General features: G+C 33.0%; 1 protein-coding gene and 1 long non-coding RNA gene across 2 annotated transcripts; one reads left to right on the forward strand and one right to left on the reverse strand.

Moving 5' to 3' along the window:
- Positions 1–1424: 1424 nt before the first annotated feature.
- LOC141588558 (uncharacterized) lies at positions 1425–2924 on the forward strand. The gene has a single exon (XM_074409994.1). It carries the CDS (start codon positions 1425–1427, stop codon positions 2922–2924), a length of 1500 nt encoding a protein of 499 aa, XP_074266095.1.
- A 1812-nt stretch (positions 2925–4736) lies between these two features.
- On the reverse strand, positions 4737–5847 carry LOC141658935 (uncharacterized). The gene is made up of 3 exons (XR_012549535.1): positions 5422–5847; positions 5122–5201; positions 4737–4922 (listed from the first exon to the last, which is right to left on the reverse strand). It is a non-coding gene; the product is annotated as an uncharacterized LOC141658935 (long non-coding RNA).
- Positions 5848–11476: the final 5629 nt, after the last annotated feature.

Here is an 11476-nt window from a genome sequence, read left to right on the forward strand (position 1 = left end):
CCAGACCGGACCGGACCAATATTAATATGGTCCGGTCCTTGGTTCACCTCTAAACCCTTATTTGGTCTTCGGTCCAGAGAATTTGGTCCGATCCGGTCCGGTCCCGGACCAATGAACACCCCTAGGTCTTCGGTCCACTAAATTTTTATTTTCGGTCTTCGGTTCGGTCCGATTTGGTCCAATCTTGAATATTTTTATAATTGTATACAGTAATTTTTTTTTTTGTTTACGTTCCTGTTAGTTTGACTTTTAAGCCGCCAAGGATTTGTATGGTCAATCACTCAATCCCATAAACAAAAGAAACTTCCAACGAAAAATACTCATACGGCGCAATTCCGGATGACTGGCACAAAAAGTAACAACAAACAAACAAGGTATGAATGTAGTCTCGAGTTGTATCAATTCGGACTTTTATTCACATTCCAGTTTTGCAATTCGGGTCAGTCAAAAGTCTCAACTCAATGTTATCGGGTTAGGTCATTTAGATACCGGTTGATATTGGAATTTTTTTCTAAAATGGCCTTTTTTAACAAAGTAATAAACGAAATAGGTGCGTTTTCAAAGTTATTGTCAAAAATGGGTCCACGTAGGCTCGATTTTTGCGAAGCTGGAGAAGAGCTCAAGTCGCTCACCGGGAGAGCGACTTAACCCTTTGCTATACACGCTAACTCTTCTCTTCCCCTACCTGTCATCATTCATTTCGAAAAAAAAAATCCCCAAATGAACCCTAACTCTATTTATCCGATTTTTCCCCCAAAATCAACTCTAAATCAGTCAATTGGTTTGATTAAAACACAATTTATTACTCTCTAAGCCATATCAAACAAATATTTGGGTATTTCATGGGCAAATTCGAAACATATTGAAGGTATTAGCTTACTTACTTTCTTAATTAGTACTTGATTAGAGTAGCTATTTACTCTAGTTTTTGATTATTATTCCATATATTTCATGTTTGTGTTGAATTTAGGTGGTTGTTAGTGTTGTAGTTCGATTTTTTTTAGTTATAGCTATGGAGAGGAGTCATATTCCCTTATTGTGTTATTGGGATGGTGAAATAGTTGAAGGAGATGGGTGTGTAAGCTATGTAGGTGGAAATGAGTCTTTTATTTTTGCTAATAGTAACATGAGCTTCAATGATATGCACAATGAGGTATACACAACCATTGGTGTTGATAGTAGTAAGTATAAATTAGTGTTGAAAATGAAGTTTCCTAGTCTTGGATGTTTTAAGGTTGTTTCTCTCAATAATGACCGTTCTTTACAAGCGATGTGGGCTAGTATATGTCATTCAAAAGCGGGATCTATGGACATTTATGTTGAGTTGGTACCAATTCAACAACCTCAAGTGAGTAATGCAAATGTAGTACCGAATGTGTCTTTTACTAGGATGTTAAATGACAGTAATCTTTCTCAATAATTTTATGTCACCCACGCATAATGTACAAGGTTTAGGGAGTGATGATCGGTATGTGTCATTGTTAACAAATAATATCGGAGTAGAGGTAGGTGACGGTAATATTCAAGGGGATGAAGTTGAGGATGATGTTGATTTAAGACTAGAGAATGCTAGTGATGAGGATGATGAGGATGAGGAAGACATTGATCATGTGTCTTCCACTGCCCCAAATCCGGAATTCACTAGTATTTCTAAATTTGATGAAATACAAGGGAATAATTGGGCTAATTGGAAAAATGTTGTCCCATATGATGTTAGGGGAGAATTTTCTGTTGGTCAAACATTTCCTAATAAGAGATATTTGACGGAAGCAATTACATCGTATAATTTGAGGGTGAATCAAAGTTTCAAAATTCATGAGTCAAAGCCTCACACTGTGACATACAAATGTGGGAGAAGACCTACATCATGTAGTTGGACATTAAGAGCCCTCCAAAAAAAATTGGTTTCCGATGCATTTACAATTGTGAGATACAATGGTGGTCATGAGAGATCATGTGTAGGAGACACCATGCCTATAGACCACCGAAACTTGAGAAGAACTTTCATTAGTAATGCCATTAGGAATATTGTGGAGGCAGACTGGGGGTTGATGGTAAATGCAATTATTGAAATAATAATTGATAAATATAACTACAAGATCAGTTATATGAAGGCATGGAAAGCTAAACAAAAAGCTCTTGCCGACATATTTGGTGATTGGGAGTTATCATACCAGTTGCTTCCTCGATTCTTTGAAGATTTGAAGGAAGCTAATCCCGGTACTGTTGTTCAATTTGTAAATTATCCAACTGATGATCCAAATGTTGTGATATTTGGCTGGGTATTTTGGGCTTTTGGAGCATCAATCAAGGGATTCCCTCATTGTCGCCCTATAATTACAATTGATGGGACTCATTTATATGGCAAGTATAAAGGTGTGCTTATGATTTCTATGGGTGTTGATGCCAATGATCAACTATATCCTCTTGCTTTTGCCATTGTTGAATTGGAGACTACGGAGACATGGTCTTGGTTTTTGGCATGTATAAGATGTTTGGTTACACAACGAAGTGGTCTTTGTATAATATCTGACAGGCATCCAGGCATCATGAAAGCCATGAATGAAAATGGGAGTGGGTGGGAGGAACCATTTGCATATCATAGGTTTTGTATAAGACACCATGCATCCAACATCAATTCAAAGTTCAAAAATAAGGCGTTGAAAGACTTGTTTAGTTGGACAGCTTTTCAGCATCAATCCATCAAGTTTAATACTAGTTTAGCAAAGATCAATGAACTTAATGTACAAGCAAGGGCAGACTTAGATAAATTACCTTTGTCAAAGTGGTCAATGTGTCATGGTGGTGCCCTTAGATATGGAATCAAGACAACCAATTTGGCTGAGGTTTTTAATAATGTGCTAAAGGGAGCCCGTTTCTTACCTGTCACTGCTCTTGTCAAAGTCACATTTTTTAGAGTATAAGGATCATAGGCTTGGTCTTGTGACATATAGAGATATGTTTGATAAATTGACGGAAACATAATTCACTTGGCAACCTTATACACAAGAGACCCTACAATATCTTCCCGATATTTGCCATGAGGATGAGGAGGAGTGGGTTGTTGAAGCCCCATTGATATGCTTTGAGATTATCGAGATGCACCTACCTAATAGGGTTGTTAGGCAATTTGGATGGCATCAAACAATACCTCCCAATTGTAACACCGAGCCTTTACTTCATAAAACTGATAAACGAGGCAAGACAAGGGACTATGCAACTGAGTTCTCCATTTATGTGAATGAGTGGGATAATAGGAAGGAAAAATTGTTGGGTAGAGGAATTCCTTATGGTGGTTTCATGTCACACCATGATCCATACATGATATGGTATCGGGACCATACTCGTCGGATTGTTAGTCCTCAAAATCGGATCTTAACTGACAAATACCTCCATGAGCATCACTACAATCCTAGTGCAGCTGACTTGGACACTCTTGCGGGTGGTCATTCATATATCTACCATCAAGTGACCGACTACATGCAAAATACATCTCTTCATGAAATGGATCCTAGCTATAGAAATTTGCTACTTGACATGCAAAATACTACTCTTCATTGTTTGGAAAGTGCACATTTTGGACATCTCATCCAACCACCAAACATTCCTCACCCAAGTCCAACTCATGCTACAACACAAGTGGACCACATTACTCATCTATCTCCCGTCCAAGAAGCGGAAAATGAGGAAGGATCATCGTCTCAACCAAGGAGATCAAAGAGGAGTCGCCGCCAAGTTAGAAGATAGTAGTGTAGTTTTATGTTTCTAGTTAAGCAAAACACTTTGGTTTGTATTATATTTAAGCTCCTTTTGGTTTGTATCAAATGTTAAAACAATTTAGTTTGTCTAAGATTTAAGCTACTTTGGTTTGTATCAAATGTTAACAACAATTTGGTTTGTGTAATATTTATGTCATTTCAAAACTTTCATTTGGTCTTGTTTTGTGCATTATTGTTCTTGATGAGGATGCTTTCTTTGGTTGTCAAAGAATGAGAACAAGAAAAATATGGAGAACAATTTCGGGCAAGAACATTTGTTTTTGTTGTTGATATGTAAACAACTTCAAGTCGTCATGGGGGAAAACGACTTGAGCTCAAGTCGCCTGCCCACAGAGCGATTTTACTCTGGGTGAGAACAAAATCTTTGGCAAAATTAAAGCAGCTACTGGACTCACATAGTCGCTTTAGGGGAAGACGACTTCGGCTCAAATCGCCCCCCCACAGAGCGACTTACATCTGGGTGAGAAAATTTTTTTTGGCCATTTAAGGCAGTTACTGGACTCAGGTAGACGCTTTGGGGGAAGACGACTTCAGCTCAAATCGCCCCCCCACAGAGCGACTTGCCTTAAAACGAGATCAACAGGTTTGGTTAGCATAATTTGTCACTTTGTGTAAGGTCGCTTACCGCCAGAGCGACTTGAATACGAGCCTAGGTTCGGTGATGACGTGGACCCATTTTGGGTAATAACTTTCAAAACCCACCTATTTTTATTATTACTTTCTGAAAAAACCCCATTTTGGCAAAACATTCTTGATATTGCTAGGTCCATAACAAGTAACAACAAGCTATATAAAATTACTAACTGCATTTTAAAATAAACTGAGCTAAACCTTTAAAAATGAAGTTTATCAAGCTGAACAGAGCTGAATATATTCATTGGCACATTATTCATTATATAACATCAATAATCTCAAATTTCAAGTACAATATAAGGATAGTCTGAAAAGTATTTGAATTATGAAATCTATACAGAATTCTAATGTAGGGGCTCAAAAGAATACCCTGTGCCTTATTCCGTTTATTCGAATATCAAAATATGTTACAATAAATATGATTTAAGCTAGAAATAATGAATAAGCAATCGGTCCAACGTAACCGTAATACTGTATGTGTTAGCCGTGCTTGTAGGACTTCCAATTAGCCTGCAAATCGAAGTAAATATGTTGTCGGTATTACTAATAATCGAAGTAAATATGTATCGTCGTCTACCTTCACATACTACTTTGATTTTTTTTTTTTCAGTTATGTATTAGTAATAACCAATTGGCATATGCTTAATTGCTTATACTCGGAATAATAATTAAATAAGATTATGGTTAAGCAATAAACCCCAAAACTTACCTAGAGTGGGGGCAAAACTGGCATCATTGGAGCTTCGACGGCGGGATATAGAGGAGCTTCAGCCGGGGTTGGAGCTATGCCTAGACATACAAACGACGAAATATCCTTATTAGTTACTAGTACTATCGTTGTTTAATGTAATTAAGAATTTGAGTTAGTCTCGCTTAAGAGTTAAGATTTTTTCATATGATCACTATCGTATTATGAATCTAATTAAAGAAAATCCTTAGTTTAAAACATGGCCATATGAAAAGAAAAACAAAATGAAAAGTTTGATTAAAAACTAGTGCAATAGCATACCAAGGCAAAAGTTGTCAAGAGAAGCAACAGAATCAACAATGCTACAAAGTGACAAGAAAGTAGTAACATTGGATGCAAGTGACGGGTCTTGATGAACAACGGCGTCAATTACACAAAAACACTCCTTATCATTTTGCGCGGTTTGAACCATAAGAGGGCAGCACAAAAACTCAGTGATGTTAAACGACGGGCTAGCTGGATCGAACTTTGGTTCGACTGCAGACCTGTTTGCATGGTCCGTGATGCACTTGTTGATGTTATTCCAACAAAGACCATTGTTTTGTGCCGATGAGGGTGTTATTGGCATTGAGATAGACATTATTCCCAACATTATTGCCAACACAACTTGGATACTCATCTTTTCCATCTTTGTAGGGTTTAATGAAGATGTATTGTGTGATAATTTATGTCGTTTGTTTGTATTAATTAGAATAAGAAAGTTTGGATGTTTTAGTTTTAGAACAAAAAGAGTTGGTATTTATATACAAGCAAATAAAGGAAGACTTGAGTATTAAGAAAATGTCTAGTCAAATTTACGATGTATTATCTTGAATTTGTCAAGCTTGTGCTAGCTATAGGTTAAAAATGCTAGAGAGAATTATTTTTGCAGTTAGTATCTTTTAAGTCCGTGATATTTATCTTAACATTAAAATGGGTTAAGTATCATCAAACTCGAGTATATAAGATAAATATTTTACTATTTCTCATGCATCTTGCTTTTGTCTTCTTATGAATACTGTATATGTCTTATGTTTATGATGGATACATCCGTTTTAAAAAAGAATTTGTGTTATTTTTGAGCTAACTACCGGATTATAGTGAAATTCAACACGTTTACATTTCAAATGGTTAGACTGTATCAATAAACTAATCCAACTCATCATATTAGTATCATAATCTAGAACGTAGTAACGTAAAACTATTAATGTTTGCGTCATCTTCAGTTTCCTTTGAATGACGAGTGTTGGCGGGGAGATTGTAATTTAACAAAAAAAAAAGTCTTGTTACGTTTAACGTTCCTTGCATGATTTATGAGATTCAAACTTTGAATTCAGTTTAAAGTTGTATAATCAAAACAAAAGCTCGCAACTATTCCTTCTAGAGAAGATGTTAGTTGATAAATTACAAGTAGTCTTACATTTTAAATATTTAAGAATGAGAAATTGGTCATGGTAAAAAGACGTTATGCATAATTAAAATTACAATAATTACAACGGATTGATTGATTTACGTCAAAAATATACTTAAGACGGATAATTTGAGAAAAACAAGAGAAAATAAAATAGGTTAAAAAACAAACAGATTAATGGTGATATTACGATTATTAGTCGATTAATACGTAAACTAAAGAATTAGGTCAAAGCAAGAACGGAAGTTTAGAGACATAACTTAATCCGGAATAGGCGCAACACTGCTGCGTCCCTTGGAAGAGGCGCAGTGGTTACTGCGTCTGTTCCTAGATTGAGTTCTGGCTCTGAAGCCGTATTTGTTAATGCTCGTTGGTGTATTTAATGATTGATTATGGATATTTGACTCGGATGAAAGTGATTTAGCGTATTATTTACATATGGAATTGTCATAAAAACAATAAAAAAACGAATTAAAACTTATTAAACGAATTATAATTAATTAAAACGAACTAAAATGAATTAGGTTAAATTAGGAAGATGGAAACGATGCGAAAGACGTGATAGACAGCAATGAAAACATGTACAAAAGTCGAATTCCAGAAACTTGATATCAACGAATCGAGTCTCTCAAAATCCGGGTTCGATTTAATGACGAAAACCCGCAAATATTTATTATTAGGGATTTAAGTCGGAAATAAAGCGTGATAGATATTATAAATATGTTAGAATTATTTTATATGAATGAAATAAGAAGAAAATAAGAAAAGACGAAACAAAAGAGACGAATTACCAAAGAACAAAAGAAGAAGAAGAAAGGCAGAAACTGCGGCAGCCTCAGGAAGAGGCGCAGCAGATGCTGCGACTCTTCGAATAGACGCGGCAGTTGCTGCGTTTCTTCTCGACGTCTGTCTTTTGTCAATCCGTAAAAACAGTTTAATAAAGGGGTTTTAGAAGTCGGTTTTAAATATATTTTTGACGTAAATTTTACATTAATTGGTACAAAAATAAAATACAGTAATAAAGATGAGATTTACACCCTCAGACTTACATGTTTGACGAAACGAGATTAACTAAGTTAACGTTTTAGTGATTGCTCGACTCGAATGTACGAAGAAAGTGCCCTCGTGAGAGGATTTATATTAAATTGATTGAATTGATTATGGTGTAGTGGTCAAATTGGTCGGTTATGCAACGTGACTGGTACTTAGAATGATCTGAGCTTACGTGGTCGATTGATCAAGCACGTAGACGTCAATAGCTTAGAACACGGTCTTAGAATGCAAAGGGAGAAGATAAGGGCTGACACTCGCGTGAAAAATATGTGGGACGGAGGTCCCTATTTATACTAGAAAATATGAAGAGTTATGGAATGACTCAAACTTTGGAAACAAATCACGCAAAAAACTGAAAATACACAGAAAAGAGCTGGGGAAGAGGCGCAACAGCTGCTGCGATCCTTCGAAGAGGCGCAACAGGTGCTGCGTCCTTTCTCCAGAGGTTTCTTCCTGCGGAAGAAAGATTTCCGCGTTTCTCTGATGGAATTGCGGTAGATCTCTGCTTCCTTATTCTTTAAAATATGATTTGCGAGATCCCCTTAAAAGCTATATGAAGAGAACGATACAAGAACGAGTCGAATCGTCATATCATGTTTTGAGATCCGAAGTTTTACAAGAGAAACTTGTCCTTTGGTTTCTATTAGAATTGTTTTCGATTATACCAATATTTTGTAAGTGTTGTCTAGCGTTTTATTAATGATGAATAGACCTTTTCCTTCAATAAAAAAAGAATTTAAATTAAATTAAAGTATTTTAAGCGATTAAGATCATGAAAATGAAACCAATTACCCCTTGTATTTAATCATTAGTTTATCTTTGATTTTTTTTTTTTTAAAAAAAGTAACAAATAAATGAGAAAATGTCTCTCATGAAAGCTACTCTTTAAACAAATGTATTATATGACTTCAAAAAGAGGAAGTACTTGTGAAGGCAAAGTAAAAGTTCGGACAAAATGGATACTCCCTTCTTCTCGATCAATTGTTTACCTTTGTTTTTGACACAAAACCAAGGAGAGTGGAGAAGACCATTTATGGTGGTTGTTATTGAATGACAAGAAAAAATGAAATTGATAAACAAATAAACGCGACGAAGAGAGAAACAAGTACTTGTAGTTGGGAGAGATTAGATTCTGTGTAAATTGTGAGTTTATTGATGCATCAGACGTCAGGGTAAATTACACAGTTATTCTAACTCCTAACCAAACCCTTCCTTAACTAGAGCAAATTTACAAGGTACACAAGAGATAATCTATAAATATTATTAAAAGGCTAGCCTAAAAATGCCACGTAGACAATGCCACATGGGTGAAAAAAAGTCACGTACACAATAATAAAGTGACTTGGCAAACTAATATGACATGGATTATCCAATTTATTATTATATTGCATTAATTTAAAATATATATTCCCTTTAAAAATCCATCCATATTCCATTAGTTTTAAATTTAATTAACTAAAAAAAACTACAATAAAAAAATACGCATTAATTATAAGTTAATAATTTCAAGATATTTCATATAAAGTAGTATTATATGTATTAGAAATAAAAATAAAAAAACTGAATACATAAGAAATTAAGAACTACGATGAATAAATGCAGTTGAAAAAAAAATGTATTGTCACTAATTCACTACTTTTTTTAAACGCATTAATTCACTATTGTTGCTACTATAACTTTGTTGTATATAGAAGATGTTTTACAGAACTATTTAATTGGTAAATGAGTATTAAAGATCATATAAAATTGTTTTTAAGGAAAATATAAAATATATGGAAAAGAAAATATTTATTTCATTTAAGTAATTTACAAACAAATTCTGTAAATACTTATGTGAAATTAAACACTAATAATAGAATTTTAAAAGGGTAGTAATACCGTGTATTTAGTTCATGAAATTATTTCACGTAAAGGATAAGGTTTTGGAAAATATAAAATATATAGAAAAGAAAATATTTATTTAATTTAAGTAATTTACAAACAAATTCTGTAAATACTTAAGTAAATCTATACAATATAGTTAAAAGTTTAGATTAAAGCATTTATCTTAATTTCACATGACATTAGCATTTAATATTTTATACCCCATTAATTTCTATTTATTTTTATTGGTTATTTAATTATTTATTAATTATTATCAGATTATTGGTTATTTGATATAATTCTTATAAAAAAAATGATTACTAAGTCTTTACGAAAATATCATTACATATTGTGTAACATACAAATAAAGAAAATCAAACGACATCATTAATATTCTTAAATTAAATGTATATATTAAAGATTTGATGAGCTAAAAAAACCAAAAAAAAAAGATGTAACTTACCAAAATTGACATAAAGTTTCATAATTTACAATTATATTTCACATTTTAATTGAAATTTTTGGAAGAGAACATATATGTTAGTGAATCGGTTAAATTTTTTCATATTAACACTGCTCATAAAATTAAAGTATACATTTATTTATTTCTTTAATCGATATAATAAATAGTATAAAAAGGCTAACATTGAGTATATTTTTAAATGACATGTGGTATAACCACATGATTTCAAGAAGTCATGTTACAAGTCTCATCATCATAATTATTTTCTTTTATGTCCCCTAATATTTATTCTTACATTTACAATATTAGAAAAAATTAAAGAAGACAATAAACTTATTATTTTCTTCCACTTCAATACTTTATTCAATTCACCACAAGCATTTAACCATACTTTTCATATTCTTTCTCCATAACTCATTTCTCAAGTTTCCTTATAATGATTCATATTTTTAGTTTACCTTAAAACTTTTGATGATATTATAACTTCTTAATTACTACTTTTTGTTCTTGAGATGATAATGTTTATTCCATGAGCACAACAATAGACATGCATTTTTATTATAGTTTTTTTATCAACCTACAACTCATTCGTTTTTATCATGTTCTCTTTTCCATTATAAGATTTTACTATATTGGTCAAACTCATTTGATAATATATCTTATGCAATTTTGTATTTCATGTACAATTGATTTTGGCATAATACTAATTTTTACAATTGATTGAATTTTCAGGACCATGACATACTTGCAGATCAAAACATACAAATGACAATCGACAAGTACGTGGATTTTTTAAGAGGATGATGTTTCTCATTTTGTTTTTCCTTGGATTTTTTTTGGGGAGATTTTCCTATTTTAATTATTAATACAAAACTCATTTGATAATATTTTTCATATACTCGGTATATCTTATGCAATTTTGTATTTCGTGTACAATTAATTTTGGCATAATACTAAGTTGTACAATTGATTGAATTTTAGGAGCATGACATACTTGGAGATCAATACGTGCAAGATGACAATTGTGAGATATGTGGATTTTAAGAGGTAGCATGATGTTTCTCATTATTTTTCTTGGAATTTCTTTTTTGGGAGATTTTCCTATTTTAATTATTAATACATGACAATCGGTGAGTACAAAACACAATTTAAGAATTATCAATTTTTTTATTTAAGATATTAGTGCAATATCAGTTAACACGATAGTTGATGTTGAAGGATGTGTTCATATGGATGATCAAATCTGAAGGTCTTAAATGGAGTAATCACCATCACGAGGATGTATTTTTATGTCGTTGATCATTTTAATTGATATTAGCCTTCTATTTTTGTTCCAATAATTATGCTAAGGTTTTTAGCCTATTAGTTATTCTTGGCCTTTTAGTTGTAGTGATAGTATCGACACAATATTGACGGATAATTCTTACAAGAGAAAAAAAAAACCATCAAATGATAATTAAATTTGAAATGGAGAGACACATATTCAATGTATTCAATTACTATATTACTCTTACTTCATTCACTTCCCTATGCTATTTTTCTTTTAG

This window comes from Silene latifolia, chromosome 6, assembly GCF_048544455.1.
Source record: "Silene latifolia isolate original U9 population chromosome 6, ASM4854445v1, whole genome shotgun sequence".
Taxonomy (NCBI): Eukaryota; Viridiplantae; Streptophyta; class Magnoliopsida; order Caryophyllales; family Caryophyllaceae; genus Silene; species Silene latifolia.

Bases quoted from the DNA above. Each gene is read 5' to 3' on its own strand.
- LOC141588558 (XM_074409994.1), top strand. From the start codon at position 1,425: ATGTCACCCACGCATAATGTACAAGGTTTAGGGAGTGATGATCGGTAT.